At 41.0% G+C, this 20,707-nt stretch overlaps 1 protein-coding gene across 1 annotated transcript in view; it reads right to left on the bottom strand.

The window, feature by feature from the left end:
* The window catches only part of LOC121874546 (cholesterol transporter ABCA5-like), an 84,978-nt gene that overhangs the window by 9,120 nt on the left and 55,151 nt on the right, over positions 1–20,707 (bottom strand). Inside the window, exons 11-13 of the mRNA XM_042378732.1 lie at positions 17,925–18,016; positions 8,216–8,341; positions 7,510–7,652 (exon numbers count right to left, since the gene is read on the bottom strand). Of these exons, the coding sequence (XP_042234666.1) occupies positions 7,510–7,652; positions 8,216–8,341; positions 17,925–18,016 (361 nt within the window). The remainder of the gene's footprint in view (positions 1–7,509; positions 7,653–8,215; positions 8,342–17,924; positions 18,017–20,707) is intronic.

Raw genomic sequence — 20,707 nt, 5'->3', positions numbered from 1 at the left:
ACTTCTTAACTTTAGCTTTAATTGTATTTTTCCTTGTATATTCCTTCCTTCAGTTTTCATGTACTCTTTCTGGTTGCTTTTCTTTCCACGGAGTTTATTTCCCATCTTGTAGTCTTTCACTGGCTCTAGTCATTGTTAGACGACCGCTCTTGACAGGGATTATATGGGTTGTGGAGAGGTTTTCATTACATACAGGACATAGTTCTTCCATATTCTATGCTTCACTTTGTATATACAGTATATATTATCTATAATATTTCACTTTATCTATTAAAGTAAGACTGTCAATCTCACATTATAACCTGAAAAAGCAAAACGGACATTACATTTTTGTATTGTGTCACTGGAACATTAAACAGTGTCAAAAGTAAATGAGGGTTGTAGCTGTTGTGGAAAGTGTTAATTGTACAGAAAAAGGAAGAAATATACCACCATGTGCAGAATTTTAAGTTCGTTTATCTTGCTAAAAGTATCATCTCACTAAAATCAACCATTAACGTATAAAACACAAAAACTGCAAACTGCTGCCATTTTTTCAAGACGGCAGCTAAAGCTCACCTTGGAGTGATGAGGGACTTTGGTAAGTTGTTTAGGAACGTATTCTCACTAACTCGACCAAGAATCATTTCATTATGAACTAGTTTATCATTGGCGTAAAAAATGCCTTATTTCCCAAGACTATAAAGTGAACAAATAATTAATAGGCTAATTAACTACAGCATATCACTGATGTACTGTGCTCTTGCCACAAAAAGTTCTCAAACAACTGGGCACGACAGATTTCAGAATGATCACAATGGCTCGAGTTATCTCAGAATGGTTGGTATGCCTGGTTGTGAGGTGACTATCAATATTTTGTAATAATATATATATATGTTGCCCATCTTTAAAGTATTAACAGGTAAAAGGAAGTTCAGATTTCTCATTTGTTTTGTCACATGGTAAGACCCTTAAAACGTTAGAGAACTTATGTGGTGAGTGCACAGTCACCCTCTAAAGTCCCGTCACCCCAAGATTCAGATTCGTGAACCTGATGCAGTAGATACATGCATTATACTGTCCATAAATTAACCTGAATCTTGGGGTTCATGGTTCACTAGGACTTCTGTGGGTGACTGTACCATCCCTAACATCCAAATGAATAATTATACTGTACCTGTCTCTACCATCATCAACATGTTCTCTCCTTCCTGCCATGTTCTCTCTTTCCTGCCATGTTCTCTCCTTCCTGACATGTTCTCTCCTTCCTGACATGTTCTCTCCTTCCTGCCATGTTCTCTCCTTCCTGACATGTTCTCTCCTTCCTGCCATGTTCTCTCTTAACATGTTCATATCACAGTTGCATATATTGGTCACCTAACTGTCTGACAGGTCTTTCCTTACCTTTTAATCTCTGCATCCTATTTACTTAACATATTCTCTTAAACAAATCCTTTGTTACTTCTAATGTTTATCTCTCATCAGTAAATTCTGGGTTCAATCCCCAGGTCAGATGTGATAAGGCTATTATTCAGTGTGGCCCTACCAAACATGGCAGGTTTTTGCTGGTCATTGTTAAATCAAAGATGGCTGCTCTCATAGGCTAGCTGTAGCTGAGGTCCTGATCTTATATGATTCTCCATACAAAAACCAATATACCCCAGAGTTTTGGTGCTTTCTTAAAAATTTGAATAAGTCACCCATTTCCATGTTCTTATCTACTGGGCTGCAGATATTGTCAGAAATTTTATCTGCTTCTGTGAACAACTATTGTGTTGTGATCTTTCCTATTTCTTGGTTCAAAGGATAATGTCAGAAAATCCTCCCCCTTATGGGAATTTATTTTCCACAGCAACAATACTGGACACTTGGTCCCTGATTCACAAGTGTAGGAAGGTGACCCAATGGACTGGATATAAATACTGTACACACTATTCAATGAATCTTGAGAGAACAACACTGAATAGGTTAGACTTTACAGTATTCTCTTCATCTACGCACATTAACATACGTACAGGTCAAAAAATAAAAGTTACAATACAGTAGTGTCTGGATATATCGCCAGATAGGGTCCAAGGATGTTCGCTATATATAATTACATGTAATCAATGGGGAAATAGGGTTAGATTCTGGGGGCCAATAAAAGTGACTAAACTTTACTTAAAATGACACAGTCTAATGTTAGCAGAATATAAATTGCATTGCTGGAATCTTTGCAAGACAGCGAATAATTTGAATTTAGACATCATACATATTGAACAAGAGAAAAAAATAATCTCGTATTTTTGGGCTATTCAGGGTATTTTTAAGAGTCTTTCTGACTTTATACAGTGTTTGGCTTTATGTGAGGTCCCAGGAACATAACCCCATGTAAGTTGTGAGTCTACTGTAAATTTATCGCTATATGTTGTAAAATTTTGATAACTTTGGTAGTCGTGATAAATTTTAAATACTTCCTGCCCGATTTCCCTGGCGAAATAAAAAAAATTATCGCTATACAGTAAAGCCTCCGATAACAACAGTTCGACCAACAACTTTTCATATTTAAAACCCTAGTTAATTTAGGACCCAATTCAGTTTACATCCTTATTTCATTCATATTTACAACCAAAATATAATGAAAATTAAATAAAATTACATTTTCATATACAGTGAAACCTCGCTTTACGCAGTCAATTGAACCCACGGAGGCCCGCGTAAAGTGAGAAACGCGTAAAGTGAACAACAGAACATATGGGATTAATTGAAATAGAGACCGGGCCGACCCCCAAACTCCACTTTTTCCGACACAATACCTACGTTGTAGTAAAAAAACTTCTTAATTTTATGATGGTATGAACACACAATTAATAATTAAGAGAAATATCAATAATATTAGGTTTTTTAACACTTACATTAGTAGAAAAGATGGCTGGGCACACGGGGATGGGGGGTTGGTTCCGAGGCAGAGGGCAGATAATTGGCCCTCACTTGTATCACTATCCACCACAGAGGCTTGCAGGGCCTCTTTGTCAAACCCCTCAAAGGCCATATAAGTCCATATCCTCACTATCGCTATCACTGACTTGGGCTGGCTGTGGTGGGTGGCGGGTGAAAAACTCGGTTATGTTTTGATGACTGAGCGACCTTGTGCGCACCCTGCCCGCGCCGCTCTCCGCGTAAGAGAGTACACGCACCGCGTAAAATGAGCATTCCGGGTCTGGCAGGGTACCGCGTAAACGTGGAAACGCGCAAAAAAAACCCGTGTAAAGCGGGGTAATACTGTAGTAAATAATAACTAAATCCCGATATGTATTATAAACAAAAAATTACTGTGAAAAAATGAAGAGCGCCTTGCACAAAGAAGCTGACTTGCTAATGAGTGGTAAACAACAGTCGGAGCTTGGTGGGCCTTTTGTTTTCACGCATCTGGTACAGGAACTTGAGAAAAACTTTCTCAAGTTTCTTACAACATTTTTCCATCCCTATTCAACATGAGCAAGAGAGCAAGTGATGGTAGTGTTGGTTCAAAAGCTAACAGAAAGATGTATAATGAGAAAATAAAGCAGCTGTGCAAGGTTCTTTCGACAGGTTATTATTCAAAGGCCTAAACCATCAACTTCAGCTACACCATCAAATTCAGCATCATAAGCAGCTTCAACATCAACTTCAGGTTCAGTAACAGTTTCAGCAACAGCTTTATGGAAAGCTACAACTTCAGCCAGAGTTGAACCTGATGACTTCGTCATCCGAGTAAAAACTCTCACAATATTCATTGGCTGTCCTTGTGTTTTAGACTTTACCACCATTGGTGAGTAGAAGTTTTGTTTTACATTCATAAATATTATTTAAAACATATATGAACAGTAAATAAGTGTTGCTTTCATATTCATATGTAGAGAAATGACGATAGTTATGTTTTCACATGTACGCACTTACTGTTCATACGTTGGCGTTCCCAATCGTCTCGCTTTATTTCTTTACCATTAGTGGTTAGCTACTTCTAGTGATCCACTTATTTACATTAAATAACATTACTTAAAACATACATACAGGTATCAATTTATATTAAATTAAGTTCACTTCAGCTACAACCGGGGTCTTATTTTCTTCAGTTTCTTATGTAGAACCAGTGTCACTCACGAAAACAATGCCGTCTTGTCTCCTCGTGTGTGTTTTAATATTCTACGTATTATTAATGAATTGCGTTGTTCATTTCACATATATGAACATTAATTCAATCAAATACATATTCAGTAATAAACAATAATGAATCTTTTGTACATAATCTTAAAAAGATAAATGACGCGGTATCCTTAAATGCGCACATATATGTTGGCGTTCCCAATCCATCTCTTTTTTTTCTTTGCCATTAGTGGTTAGCTACTTCTAGTGTTCCATTTATTAACATTAAATAACATTAGTTAAAACATATATACAGTATAGTCTCGATTTACGCAGATTTCCTTTACGCGGTTGGTCATTTACGCGGCACCTGGCCAGACCGGCAATTATTAGATACACGGTACATTCCATTATTTACGCGGGAAGCGGCGCCCAGTCAACAAAACATTACCGAGTTCTTCACCTGCCACCCACCACAGCCGGCCCAAGTCAGTGATAGTGAGGATATGGACTTTGAGGGGTTTGACAAAGAGGCCCTGCAAGCCTCTGTGGTGAATAGTGATACAGGTGATACAAGTGATACAGGTGAGGGCCAATAATCTGCCCTCTGCCTCAGAACCAACCCCCCATCCCTGTGTGCCCAGCCATCTCTTCTACTAACGTAAGTGTTAAAAAACCTAATATTATTGATATTTCTCTTAAATATTAATTGTGTGTGCATACCATCATAAAATTAAGATGTTATTTTTACTACAACGTACGTATTGTGTCGGAAAAAAGGTAGTCTGGGGGTCGGCCCAGTCTCTATTTCAATTAATCCCATATGTTCTGTTATTTCGTTTACACGTTTCTCGTTTTACGAGGACCTCCACGGGTTTAATTGACCGCGTAAACTGAGACTATACTGTATTAATTTTTTTACATTAATTTTACTACAGCTACAGCCAAGGTTTTATTTTCTCGTGTAGAACTATTGTCCCGGACTACCGGCTGTAAACACAAATGAAAACAATGGCGTCCCATCTCCTCTTGTGTGACCATATTATTATTCATTTATATTGTATAAGGTGCATTCAGAAACATTATTTAAAGAATATAGTTTGGACTTTTCATTAATTGTATTGTTTTGGGGGGGAGAGGAGGGTAAAAAGCCACACAAAAGATATGAAAAGGTCACACTTGGGAACACATCTCATTATTATTGCCTTATTATAATGGTAATTAATGAGTCGCGATAAGACGATTCACCTTACACCAATATTGAAGGACACATTACCGTCGTTATTTGAGGCTTTATTGTATTTAGGAAAATGTCGATAATTTGGCAGCCGCGATATAAAAAAATCGTTATAAAGAGTCGCGATATATCCCGACCCTACTGTACAGTAGCCGGAATTCATCAAACCCGGAACTCTCCGATAGCAGGAATTGAAATTTTCTCGGAAAATTTTCCGAGGGGCACATTTTCTGGAAAATTCTGAGAAAATTTTCCCGTTACCCGGAAAATTCCGGGGATAAGGTTTTTTTTCTGGCTTTGAGAGAGTCGTCTCGTTACCCGGAAATCTCTCAATCTCGGAAGTGCTCTGAACCAATTGTTCCAGCTAACGGGGATATCACTGTACAGTACTAACCTCCTGGACAATATCTCTATAAGGTGGGTTAGTTGTCACAAAACAACAGTGAATTGAACGTACAACTCATGTGTGGTAAAGTGTAATGTACAACCCCCCAGTTAAAAGTATTGTAAGGCTGAAATCTGTTGATCATGGGGAGGACAAATGTTTGAGTGATTGAAATTACCTGCCTGCCTCCCACTCTGTGAAAGGTCATCCTTATCACCTGCACCATACATGCTCAGTACCAGTGTCCACAGGCATTATTTTAAAGTGCTCCAAGAACTATAATTATCAACTTTGTTGTGTCTTTGGTGACACTGGTGGACTACTTTTGTAGCCATCAGTTCCACACCGGAGTAAGGTGATGTAGTGGCTAAAAGGAAGTGTTGTAGTTATGGGATGGACGTGAAATGAGAAGTTACACATCATAAGAAGTGGTGAGTGACTCAATGAACCACTTTACTGAGACGTGTGAGTGGTGAGGTAACTTGTGCCACACGCTGACCCCAAATACCTCTTTTTTTTTCTCTTATTTTTACGGGGAATAGCCCACTCAGGCACACTTTGCCCTCAGTAGATGGCAGCACGGGCCAGCATCATGTATACAAATCATGCATGGTCCACGATACCCCAAGTAGTATTGCTCCATCAGTCATCTTGAGTCTAAACATACTAGAGTTCAGGAAGCAGTTGTTCAGACTCATGGTGAGATACTGTGTTAAAAAGTTTATTGAAATGAAGAAATTACTCTAGAAGTTGAAGTGAGAAAAATGGTGTCTTAAAGAATTTTTTGTGCTACAGTCCTGTACCCATTCTCTAATCCTTGGTGCCATTTGACAATATATAGAGGGTCTACTGTACCATTAATTAACTCAAACAAAAAACATGCTCAAAAAAATTCTTTCTAATCATTGTCTAACAGATATTAATTTTTGTTTAATTCAATTCAATCCTAACTTTTCTCAGCTCTATTCAGGATATTCTTGTTTCAGTTGTTCTACTCTGATACAATCTTACTGACATTATACCAAAAATACCTTCATCATCTCTTACCAATCCAGTCTACATTATAGGTTATAAATTCAACTTCATTTATCTAATGTAATATGAAAATACTTATAATGCTATCCTTAATTACTCCCACTGACAGAGTATGGCAGCCAGTGTTCATGTTTGTCCACAACAAAAAAAAAGTAATAACTAAAATGTTGATGATATTCCTGATGGTCTGGTTACTGGAGCCAAATAATACAATGTGAGACTCCCTTGAGTGCACCACCTGGCCTGGGCAAGCATCTCCCTTGAGTGCACCACCTGGCCTGGGCAAGCATCTCCCTTGAGTGCACCACCTGGCCTGGGCAAGCATCTCCCTTGAGTGCACCACCTGGCCTGGGCAAGCATCTCCCTTGAGTGCACCACCTGGCCTGGGCAAGCATCTCCCTTGAGTGCACCACCTGGCCTGGGCAAGCATCTCCCTTGAGTGCACCACCTGGCCTGGGCAAGCACCTCCCTTGCAGTGGGCAAGCACACACCACCTGGCCTGGGCAAGCACCTCCCTTGAGTGCACCATGGGCAAGCACAGTGCACCACCTGAAGCACCTCCCTTGAGTGCACCACCTGGCCTGGGCAAGCACCTCCCTTGAGTGCACCACCTGGCCTGGGCAAGCACCTGGTTTTTGCACAGTCTAAAACTTGTGATGTGATTTATTTGATAATTAATTAATGATCACATTAAATGTTTACTATGTGTTAGTGTCTTATCCTTCTCCAGCATCACACATTAAATGTTTACTATGTGTTAGTGTCTTACCCTTCTCCAGCATCTCAAAGCATTTTGATAGACTTGAGATGTCATCCTGGGGTACTTTATAGATGATGCGCTCCCCAAACTGTTCATCTAGGACTCCTCTTGGGAATACCTCCTTCAGCATGGCAGTAACGTCATTCATTAATCTGCATCATAAGAACACAACTTCAAGTTACTGTACACAGAGTCAAACCTTTTCTTTATATTTCAAAAACATGCTAAAACAAAGCATATAATCATGCATTATTTCTTTAAGATAGTTTTCAGGCAATATTTTATAATTAGAATTCTATAAATCTTGACAGTTATTGAAATATTTACAATAACTTGACAAGAATTCACATTAAATACTACATCAACTTGTAGTCTTAGCATGAACCAAGTAATAATAGGAAGGCTTAATAATAATTTAGCTCGAGTATGACCACTCCATATAATATACAGAGATTAACTACCCCATACGTACACGTGCGTGCGTGCGTGCGTGCGTGTGTGTGTGTGTGCGTGCGTGTGTGTGTGTGTGTGTGTGTGTGTGTGTGTGTGTGTGTGTGTGTGTGTGTGTGTGTGTGTGTCACTATTATCACAGGATACTTCACCTAACGTCAACACCTTCTCTGGCACAATGCATTAAAAATATTCCTCCTTTTTATAAGTATTGTTTCAACACAACCAAATAGTCAGTTTAGAAGATTTAAGTATCAACCCTTACTCCACAGATGAACCAGATGATGGTGAGTTAACTTCTTCAACATTTGTGGCATCACACTTCAATTTCATTTCCACAGTGTATCCCCCTCCATACTTGTTCTTCAAATGTTGAATGGCTCCTACACACCTGAAAGACATTACTGAGTGTTATTATTGGTGTCTAGGCTCCTACACACCTGAAAGACATTACTGAGTGTTATTATTGGTGTCTAGGATCCTACACACCTGAGTGTTATTATTTTTACTTTTATCCTCTTCACCACTGATCGGCTCGTTAGCCGCTTAGGCAATCGGTCACGTCTCTGTTACACTCTGTTGGCAAGTACTGGGCATGCACCGGCTCCTGAATGTACCTGAACCTGCTCCAGTGTTGGTCAAGTCTGGTCTTGAAAGAGCTCACACTCAGTGCATTCAACAACACTCTCACCCTCACAGTTTACTGGACTAGTGGCTCCTTCATCATTGAGTTATGACCCCTTGTGAGGTGGGCATCCCCCAGCTCCAGGTAAGTACACTTGACTAAGTAGTGCCTTCTGAGATGTTTATATACGGTCACCCTTGCTCATCTGTAGTAGAGTGGTCCCTTGGTTAACGAACACAAGTCATTCCAGAGGGTCGTTCGTGAACCGAAAATTTCGTTCACCGAATCCATTGTTTCAATGGGATATTGGGTAATTGGTTCCAGCTCACCGAAAAGTACGTACAAAGTAAAAAAAATGTAGCACAGTACACTTACTTTGAGGTGTGTATGTAGAAGGCTCCTGGTTGATTATGATGATGATGGGAATTAGAAGTGGGGGTGGAGGAGAAATCACCTTCAGGGGACCCATGCTTGATGCCTCATTTCACCAATAAAATTTTAAGTTCACTTGGTGTAATTCAAGATTATTTTCTTTAAATCAACACTGCACTGCACTATATATTATCGATATGTTAATTAAAGTTCAGAATGACCAATAATTTCAATAAAAAATGCAAAAATATTCAAGACACCAACAAAATAGATGTTCACTCCACTGTTTTCAAAGCCAAACTAACACCTGTTGGCTGAGTCAAGCGTCTGATGGGCACACAAAAAACTAGTTCCCTGTACTGCATATATTATCAAAATGTTAAATAAATGTTAAAATGACATAATTTTAACATAGAAAATGCAAAATAATAAAGACCACAACTTTATTGATATTTATTCCACTTGAAACAAATGTAAACATAGAACAGATTACTGTACCGAGGGACCACTGTACAGTATTGTAGAGTTAAAATTATGATGTAACATGTATGTATACCTTACCAGTTAGTGAAGCATTCATGATTCAGTGTGTTTATGTTGAAAATTGTACTCAGATGAAGTACAGTAGACCCTTCCCACTCACGGGTTTACGATTCGCAATTTCAATGATTCGCGTTGAGCAGCTGTTGGCTCGGGTGGCTAGCATGTGAGTCTTCTCCCTCAGCACAACTGGTCACCCCACACACACACCAGCAGCGTCTCATCTCCCTCATCACCCAGTACCCATGACCCAGCATCCTGTGTTGTACTCCCAAAACTTTACTGTTTCTGCATGAAAATGGCTCCTAACAGACTGCCTAGTGTCAGTGCTAGTGATGCAAGTGGAGTGAAACATAAAAGACAGAAGTCAGTGACAAAGAAAGTTGAACTATTAGACAATTTAAAGTAGGGGATGAGTGCTGCCACGGCTGGTTGGCTGTTTGGTGTGAAAAAATCCACAGTGCGGTACAGTACATAAAAAAAAATTAACAAGTAATTTGTGATTCTGTTCAAGCGAGTGCTCCTGCAAGTGGCACAGGTTGTTCGTGACAACAACATAGTGAACACTGAGAAAGCGCTGAACATTTGGGTTGCGGACACAAAAATGTTCCGATCGATGGCAACGTGACTCGAGAAAAGGCTAAAAGTCTTTATGGTCATTTTTATGAGTTAATGGGAGGTGAAGGGGCTGGTGCGGTGACTCAACCAACTTTTAGTGCCAGTAAAGGTTGGTTCAAGAACTTTAAGAAAAGATTCTCACTCCATAGTATGAAGCTGACTGGGGAGGCCACATCAGCTGACCACACAGCCGCAGGTGCATTTACCGCCAAGTTAAAGAAAATAATAGAAGAGAAAGGCTGTAGACCAGAGCGAGTGTTTAATGCTGATGAATCTGGTTTATACTGGAAGAACAAGCCTGGTACCTGTACATAAACAAGCAGGGGAGACGTGCCTCTGGGTTCAAGGCAGCCAAGGGCAGAGTGACGTGCATCTTCTGTGGCAATGTGGCTGGCCACATGATCATGCCTGGCTTGCTTTACCACTCAGCAAACCCTTGGGCTTTAGAGGTAAAAAACAAGAACCTTTTGCCAGTGTTTTGGCCGACCACCAACCACCACTGCATCACCCTCTTCCACCAGTGATCTTGATGATCCACCTATGCTTCAGTAACCAGATATCTTCCTGTACAGTGCACCACATCATCAAGCTCCAGACTTCCACATACTAATGTAAGTACAGTATTGTGACTTAAGTTTCTCCTACACAGTATAGGTATACCTGTATATTAGTGGCTATTCGCAGTTTTGCCAATTTGAGCCATTTCTTGGAACCTATCCCTCACACATGGCAAGGGTCTACTGTATATGAATTCCCAGCCAAATTCATGATAACTGTTTTTGTCTCTTGTGAAGTTACGAGATATCCATTGAAAACTGAAGTTATATGCATCTGATCCACAGCCATCAAAGAATGTGATGACTGTATTGAAGTGATCGTCATTTTGGCATTAAAGAAACTCATTTATCATTGATCAGAACCTGTCAAAGTAGAGTGCACCGCCATGACAGCTCGCTTTGAGTGCCTTATTGTCTGCATAACAGGTACTGTAAGTGTTGTTGGGGCTGCCGAGGGTTGGTGGCGAGTGGAGACAGGATGCATTGAGTAAACCATGATTGGGTTTAAGTGGGCTCATCAAGGAGCAAGCCAAGTGGATCCAAGACTCAGCTTCAAAGCTTGAGCTCGGCCTCAGATTCGATGAGTGTGAACGCACGTCAATGTTTGGATCCCAGCTGGCATAAGCCCAACGGTAATTCATCTTGTCTGTATCAGTATATTGTTCTCACTGAAAAGACGAACACCAAAGTGTCCTGTGTTGTAAAGAGTGTTAACAGGTATAACATTAATGAGGGACGAGAGGTAAGGTTGTGTCGTAGAGTAGAGATAAGTGTGCGCCTGTATCCCCAGTATTGAGAGTCATAATAATTATGGTACAGCCTTATGACAGTTTTGGAGAGTGAACATTGCCTCTGTTAAATTTGAAGACTTGCTTTTGCTAAGCTGGAAGTAAGGCCAAGTGGTCCTTATAATTGGTTTATGTAAATTTGGCCAAGTCTCGAGTGAACCCCAAGGAGTGGTTCAGGTGTTTGTGTTCTATTGATGTGTTCCTATACTCAACTTCATTACAATAAATAATCTTAATGTATTCTGTGATATCATTACCACTACAGTATCCACCTTTCTTTCTCCCTCATAATTTGTGCCAGTGAATATATTAGAACCCAGGAGCCTGGCCCTCACCACAATACTACCCCCAAGGGTTGTGTTTAAGAGGTTAATGTTGTGTTATACAGTTTATTCTGATAGAAAAGTCCCGGGTGGTGGCAGCTACCGTGAGTACTGAAGACTGTAAGGCAACAAGGGGGTATCCCAGGTAAACCCAAGATCAGAATATAACTAGAGAAGAGAAAAGTAACAGAAATATAAATGAGAAAAAAATAAATAAATAAATAAGAATTTAGAAAAGAAAAGTAAAGAATAAAAAGATAAAAATCTACTAAAAATAAAATATAAAAATTTTTCACCCCCCCCACATGATGCAGTCAGACCCCCACAACACTGTACAGGGAGTGACAGTTTGGCAAAAGTTTTCAAAATCTAATTGCTTGGGTTGGATTATTTGTCTATCGGCCACGCTAATTCCGAATATGTTTGAGTTTTTTACATCATTGCATTAGAAGGTTTGTGGATACTTTTGGGTTTGGCATGAAAAACGCGAAAAAACTGTAAATAATAAAGGGACTGGCAATGTGGCACAACCTGTTAAAATCAAGTTATTGAATTGGATTATTCGACTACTGTGTACACTGGTTCATAATATGCTATTGTTTTACAACTCAATGCGCTACAAATTATGCCGATATTTTTGCTGCAAGTCACCACATACGTATATTTCGAAAACCAGGGCCCAATATTACCAACGGCGTGGATAGATTCCGTGGAATGAATTCAGGACATTCCCGCTCATGGAACATTACCAAACTCCGTATATGTGCCAATGGCAGGCCAATGGCAATATTTACAGAGTTTGTTGAGGCTCCCTGGACGGGAATGCCCTGAATTTATTCCACGGAATCTATTCACGCCGTTGGTAATATTCGTCCCAGGACTGATCAACGAATTCAGCCCAAGTAGCTTGACTTGGACAGTTAAGGACAAAATCTCAGTCCGTACTTTTGAATAAAATATTGTTCAATAGGTGGTGATATTGAAGTGCTGAAAGTTGTTTTTTCTGTGTTGTTTTGCAGTTAGTTCAAAGGGCCGCCACCAAGATGGGTCGTCCTAAGATTAGCAACACTCAGCTGCGCCAGGGTAACGATAAGGTGTTCGGGGTTCGGATGCCTCTGCCATCTAACAAGTTGCCTCTGAACAAGGAAGTTGGAAGTGCCCTGGCTTATGAAGCAGAAAACGAGAGGTTAAGGAGAAGAACAAATGCTTTTGATTATATGGATGCCACCAACAAGGTGACTGAGAAGGTACTGGATGTGTATAGGAAGGCCACTGTCCCCACTATCTCTGAAATCAGGGTGAAAATGAGAGTCCACGACCTGTGGAGGATGCGGAGGGAGACGATGATGATGAAGGGAAATGGACAGAAACAGAAAAGGAAGAAAACGAAGAACGGGAAGCTGAAGATGAGGTTCGAGGATATAGCTGAGAAGTTGTTTGATGTGGCAGACGACAGCAAAGTGCACGAACGAGAGAAAAGCTTCCTGGCAGCCCAGAGGAAACCGGGAAGGGAGGGCTGCATTGATGGCGTTGACAAAATTGTGACTGCCAAGCTGAAAGAAGAGAGGGAGAAGGAAGCGAAGAGGGCAAAGAAAAGGGCTGAGGAAGAGAGGAAAACTGAGAAGATGAGGTCAAAGAGTAAGGAGGAGATGGAGAGGATGTCGTGTAAAGTGTCGGCAGTGGATGACAGTGCTCAGGAAGAAGATAGTGATTATAAGGATGTCAATGACAATGAGTTCAAGACTATGGTCGACAGGAGAGCAAGATCAGAGAAAAGGAAAAGGGAGAAAGAAGCCGAGGACAGGATCGGAGAAACTGCTGACAGGTTCAAGGTATCCAATGATGCAGTGGCTCACATCGCAAACACCATCAGAGCTGCAGACAACATCATAACTGAAGGGGACAAGTCTAAAGTGACTAACTGGAAGAAAGTGGAGAGACGTATGTGGTGACTTGCATCAAAAATATCGGCATAATTTGTAGCGCATTGAGTTGTAAAACAATAGCATATTATGAACCAGTGTACACAGTAGTCGAATAATCCAATTCAATAACTTGATTTTAACAGGTTGTGCCACATTGCCAGTCCCTTTATTATTTACAGTTTTTTCGCGTTTTTCATGCCAAACCCAAAAGTATCCACAAACCTTCTAATGCAATGATGTAAAAAACTCAAACATATTCGGAATTAGCGTGGCCGATAGACAAATAATCCAACCCAAGCAATTAGATTTTGAAAACTTTTGCAAAACTGTCACTCCCTACGTGTACACCATACATGTTGTCCCCTTTCAGTAAATGTATTTCAACAAACTGCCTGGAGTTGAAAGACGTGACTGTGACTTTGTGGCCACAGATGACCCAGATGTAGAACCATCCGATGGACCCTAACCAGAGTAACCTCCGGAGATGGCTCCCCAGAAGTAGGATCCATAGAGGTGACCCCTGAGTCAGGGGTCCCAGCTGCCAGCACAATATTACCTGGGATCTCATCACCAGAGGCTTCCAGTAGAGGATCAGTCGGCATCTCTGAAGAGGATGCGCCAGCCTGAGCTGACTTCTGTTGGGGTGTATGGGACTCAGGATTGTCTACCTCCAGAGACTCTGAGGACTCTCAGTAGCATTTTTTTGAAATTCTTGTAGTACCATGACTGCTGGTGGAGGAAAGATGAGGAGTGACAGATGTGCCGGCCTCATGGACCTCAGCCACTAGAGAAGGACTGAGGATTGGTGGCATGGAGTTGGGTGTGGGAGCTGAATTCAATACATGTACTGATGATTCTCGGGGAGGTGTTGCAGCAACAGTTCGCTGAGCTTTGTGTCGGGATACAACCTGTGCATAGGTATCCCCATGACTTGAGATATATTTCAGTGCTGTGTTTCTGGCTTCAGCAACACTCACTTTGTCTCTTGTGCAGATCCTTAGTATTTCTTTCTCAATTCAGAACCGGTCACATTCACTAAAAGAGGCCGGGTGTACCCCACTACAGTGAAAACAGCAGACCAGACCCAGACATGGCTGACCCTCATGGGCCTTACCACAGTTGACACAGACTGTAGGAACATCCTGCTGTAACTTACAACTAGTGTGGCTGACGTGGCCATACTAGTGATGTCATGGTTGTCAGATTTCAAAGCTCCACAGTTGTGGTTGCAGCTGTGTGGAAGTCACAACTGCATGGTTGAGGTTGTTTGGTTTAACTTTAAACTTGGAGTAATGTTGTAACCTGTGTGAACTTTTCAACTTATCTTCCTATGATTTCCCAAGTGAAAAGTCGTAATTTTAAGCAACATATTACTCTAGTGTGCAATTTGTACTCAAATGTACTAAGCTAAAGGACTTAAATTTTTATCTTGTGCAAACTATGGGATGTTTATACTCAAATCAATTGTCATCTTGCAAGGATTCCAGCAATGAAAGTTATATTCTGCTAAGTCAAGTCTGTGACATTTTATAAGAGAAAAACTTTAAGCCTAAACCAAATTCATCTTGTAAAATCCTGATCACTGCCATCTGCCTCCCCTGCTGGTTGGGAAGAGGGGGGAGGTGGTGGTGGGGTGTTGACAGCCAGCGAGGGGAGATTAGTTGTCAGTGGAGGGGGAGGGTTGGTGCAGGTCAGGGACTCAGGATTATACAAAACAGGGAATTTAAGTTTTTCTCTTAGAAAATGGTACTGACTTGACTTAGGAGAATATAACTTTCATTGCTGGAATTCTTGCAAGTTAGCTTATAGTTTGAACTAGACAAAAATTTTGTAATTAACTTAGTACATTTGAGTACAGGTTGTACATTACAGTACTGTACAGTCATGTTTTGCCCCAAATTATGGCGTTTTGATGGAGGAAAAAACAAGAGGTTTATGCTCATCATATTATCCTTGTGTGAAAAAGGTCACTAATGGTCACCTGTAATTAAGGAAGTTACTAAAGATTTATTACTGTAAACATCTAAAAACATTGTTAATTGTATCTATTATTGTACATAACGGCAACACAGTGGTTGGAGGGCCCCACTGACCAATGAATGTCTCAACTCTCGTTTGTGATTGTTTCACATCAGCAACGACCACGTGGGTTCGTGTGGTTGTGGCGGTTGTGGCGGTTGTGATAAATTATATGGTTGTTCAGCAATTGCAGTTGCAGAGCTTCATGACTTCACTAGGCCATAATAATGACAATGGAAGCATTGTTTAGGGTTTGGGACGTATGGTTTCACCTTGAGAGAGATCCAGGAAACCTTGATAGAGGTTGTTAGTTCAAGTGTCAGTAAGAGTTGGTGTGAGGTTAAGAAGGCCATTTTCTTTCTTGTGGAACCTGTCCACTTTCACCACCTTTTGGTCTTGGAGCTCCTCCAGAAGCTTCTCCTCTGAGTATTGGAGCAGCGCTTTAGAGAATACTGCCCCTCAACACTGGTTAAAGGTGGCATGTGGAGTACAGAAGACTGGAGCACCAGGTACCTCAGACAGGGTACAAAGTCAAGCACTCTCCTCGGGGGAGGAGACCTCCACTAGGAGGCTACCATCTTGCTGGGTGGATATTTTTGGTTCTCTCCCACAAATGTTACTATTGACCTGTGAACATCAAACATGTCCAGGTTCACTACAGGCTGGCCTTCCACAGTACAGAGCACTAGATATTTTGTGAAATCTGCCAGTTTGAACACACCTGGTAAGATCTCACGGCTAGAAGCGTCATGGAGGGTGCCGGGATCAGTGGGCCTCCTGTGGCTCTTATACTTGGGTTTTTGTTGTGACCCAGAGCCACTTTTCCCAATCTGATAGGGCAGCAATGTAGCAACTGATGACCCAGAGGAGGGTCCAGGGACGGGTGCAGGGTCGTCAGGGGGATTATTAGGCCGGCTAATTGAGTTATTGAGTTTGTGTCAATCATAAAAAGAAACAAAATAAATCCCCCTCCTCCCCCCCCCACCACAGAGCCCAACAAGGGGAAGTCTAATGCAAAATCCATGATGTTTATATTCAAAATTATCATCATATTGTAAGAATTCCAGCAATGTAAATTATAGTCTGGCCGGGTAATTTGTATGAATTTTATGAGCTAAATAATAAAAAAATATATATATACTTCACCGCGTATATGAGTAGATGCACCGAGGAAAGTGAAAGTCTGGTTCAGGCAAGGTACCACGTAAATGAGAAATGGTGGAAAGTGAAACCGAGTAAAGCGGGGTAATACTGTATTGATAATATATAGTGCAGTGCAGTGTTGATTTAAAGAAAATAATCTTGAATTACACCCAGTGAACTAAAATTTTATGGGTGAAATGGCAGCATGGGGTGACTTCTCTTCCACCCCAATGCCTTCTCTTCTCCCTTCTCCTCCACCCCCATTCTAATTCCCATCATCATCATCATCAACCAAGAGCCTTCTACATGTACACCTCAAAATAAGTGTACGTACTTTACTGCATTTATTTTTTGTTTGTACGTAATTTTCGGTGAGCTGGAACCAATTACCCAAAAACCCATTGAAACAATGGTTTCGGTTAACGAATTTTTCGGTTAAAGAGCAACCTTCTGGAACGAATTGTGCTCGTTAACCGAGGGACAACTGTATTTATTTTTTTTTTCATGGTCATTAAGGTCAAATTGCTAAGTGTTTACAAGAAACTTTAAGTCTGTTGTTCAGAGTAATTTTCCTAAACTGGAGAAGTGGTGCAGCGTCAGTCACCACCACCAGGAAGTCATATCATGTTTCAAGTACTTAATTTTATTTATTATTATACAGTAAGTTTACTGCTTTTGACTGGCCACCACATACATGACACAACAACATATATTCTGGCTCAACTGTATAAAGTTGCTGTTCTTCAGGTATTTCTCTCAGGTAATTTTCTTTTTAATATGTTCATAACCTGAATACCATCAACCATGAAGTGTTATTAAACTTTTCACATTGGGAATGCCACTTGTAATATTTTATTTGGCTAATGACAGATGATTTTATTCAGCTCAGGGGTGACTCCATATACAAGGGGTCAAATAAATTGGAGAAAATAATTTATAAAACTCATAAGTTCACAGATATTAGTGACTTACCTCATACCAGCCTTCACTCATAAGTCCACAGATATTAATGACTTACCTCATACCAGCCTTCACTCATAAGTCCACAGATATTAGTGACTTACCTCATACCACCCTTCACTAAGATCCCAATTCTAGAACAAAGAGCATCAGCCTCCTCCATTGAATGGGTTGTTAAGATGGCACTTCTGTCTCCCTGAAATGGAGAAAAGTAAATATGCTACAAGTTTGTGTCACACAGATATTGCACCAACAATAAAAGAATTCTTCATGTTGACTTATAAACTTGTAAGTTACTGTATTTTACGGCATATAAAATACACTTTTTGGTATGAAAAATGGCTAAAAAAAATCAGCCTGTGTCCTATATGTGAAGTTGTGGTCTCCTGTAAGCTAATGAATCCCCCAGATGCTGTCTCCAGTAGGGTAACTTCTACCTAACACAACTCTAGAATTATAAAGTAATTATTGTAAATACAAAAGGTCGATCTATAACTACTCTGCACTGTACTGATGATGATAACCAGAGTCACCCAACTCTACAGAGGTAACTAAGCTGTAACCATTTCTGAACTCTTACAAGCATTACTGTCTATTAATGCCATACCTGCAACATTTATTTTTAAATCTACAAATACCTGAAACAAATGAAGATTTACAGATAACTTTCTTTTCACATTTACATCTGTTAACATCACTGGCAGCATTGTAGCCAAGTTAGACTCATCACTATAACCACCAGGCTACTGGGCCAAGCTGTGAGGTGTTATGGTTGTTTTTCACCTCGTAATTTCAGGTAGATATATGTAACTTTGTTCATTTATGTTTACTAAGCTACACACACACACACTCCTAAATATATATTGTGAAAAAAGTAAAAAGAAATAATTGTCCTAAGGGCAAACTCATAAAGGGAATATAGTATACTATTTTTGCACATGAATTAGCTGACTCAGTGGGGGGGGGTGGCAGGAAGCGAAGTGAAGTGGGGGGGGGGGTAGCATTGCTAGCGAATCAGTGGAGATAGCGTCTGCATTGCTATGGTGAACCAGGGAGTCCAGATGTACAGTATATGTAAATGGCAATTGTGTTACTCTTTCATTGGGCTTTTATTTACTGGTTTGACAATAGAGTATTTTTTGTTGTAATTTATTTATTGGAATTATTTGTATTCATTCCTTACATTTACTGGTAATGTATATATTACTATAAGAAAACTATGGCTACAGGAGGAAAAATCCACACAAAAGGTATTTTCCTAAATACTCCCTGCAGTAAAACACGGTAAGTTATTCAAGGGAGTTGGAGCAAAGGCGCTTCATAGACAATAGCAAGACATGGAGGAAAACTTGAAGTGTTCAAATGAAGAAGTTGACCACATCAATCAGAAAATAGATGATACCAAAATACTGCACTAAACAAAGATCAGCCGACTTAAATTAAATTTGATGTAAAACTAAGCTATGAAACCTAAATCTGGCTAAGTGACCCATACAGAGAGACAGTATGTACAGTATCTTATGGAACAAGGAGAGATTATCAACTTGTGAAAGGTTTGGCAAGACTCAGGGTGTACTGTATGTGTATATAAAAGAGAATGGCAGTCAAGTGGGTACAGTGCGTGCCTCCTTTCCATGGGTCAGTGGTTCGATCCTCCTGTTCCATGGGTCAGTGGTTCGATCCTCCTGTTCCATGGGTCAGTGGTTCGATCCTCCTGTTCCATGGGTCAGTGGTTCGATCCTCCTGTTCCATGGGTCAGTGGTTTGATCCTCCTGTTCCATGGGTCAGTGGTTTGATCTTCCTGTTCCATGGGTCAGTGGTTTGATCTTCCTGTTCCATGGGTCAGTGGTTTGATCCTCCTGTTCCATGGGTCAGTGGTTTGATTCTCCTGTTCCATGGGTCAGTGGTTTGATTCTCCTGTTCCATGGGTCAGTGGTTTGATCCTCCTGTTCCATGGGTCAGTGGTTCGATCCTCCTGTTCCAGGGGTCAGTGGTTTGATCCTCCTGTTCCATGGGTCAGTGGTATTGATCCTCCTGTTCCATGGGTCAGTGGTTCGATCTTCCTGTTCCATGGGTCAGTGGTTCAATCTTCCTGTTCCATGGGTCAGTGGTCGATCTTCCTGTTCCATGGGTCAGTGGTTCGATCTTCCTGTTCCATGGGTCAGTGGATCCCACGGGCACTCCCAGTTCACCCCACTGTAGATGGGTACTATGTTTACAACAGGAAGTGAGGTGCAGTACTAGCCATGTTCCTCCTTGTGTGGAGTGCAGTACTAAATGTCTCCTTGTGTAGGTCAGTACTAGCCATTTCCTCCTGTGAAGTGAAACCAGAAGTGAGGTGCAGTACTATGTCCCTCCTTGTGTGAAGTGAGGTGCAGTACTAGCCATGTTCCCTCCTTGTGTAGAGGTGCAGCTAGCCATGTTCCTCCCCGTGAAGTGAGGAATCCGTGAGTGAGGGCAGTACTAGCCATGTTCCTCCGAAGTGAAGTACAGTACTAGCCATGTTCCCTCCTTGTGTGAAGTGAGGTGCAGTACTAGCCATGTTCCTCATCACAGCATTTCCTCCTGTGTGAAGTGAGGTGCAGACTAGCCATGTTCCCTCCTTGTGTGAAGTGAGGTACAGTACTAGCCATGTTCCCTCCTTGGTGAAGTGAGGTACAGTACTAGCCATGTTCCCTCCTTGTGTGAAGTGAGGTGCAGTACTAGCCATGTTCCCTCCTTGTGTGAAGTGAGGTGCAGTACTAGCCATGTTCCCTCCTTGTGTGAAGTGAGGTGCAGTACTAGCCATGTTCCCTCCTTGTGTGAAGTGAGGTGCAGTACTAGCCATGTTCCCTCCTTGTGTGAAGTGAGGTGCAGTACTAGCCATGTTCCCTCCTTGTGTGAAGTG

Source organism: Homarus americanus, unplaced genomic scaffold, assembly GCF_018991925.1.
Source record: "Homarus americanus isolate GMGI-L3 unplaced genomic scaffold, GMGI_Hamer_2.0 scaffold55640, whole genome shotgun sequence".
Taxonomy (NCBI): domain Eukaryota; kingdom Metazoa; phylum Arthropoda; class Malacostraca; order Decapoda; family Nephropidae; genus Homarus; species Homarus americanus.
The sequence above is the reverse complement of the archived record's forward strand: the minus strand, read 5'-3'. Positions and strand labels throughout refer to the sequence as shown.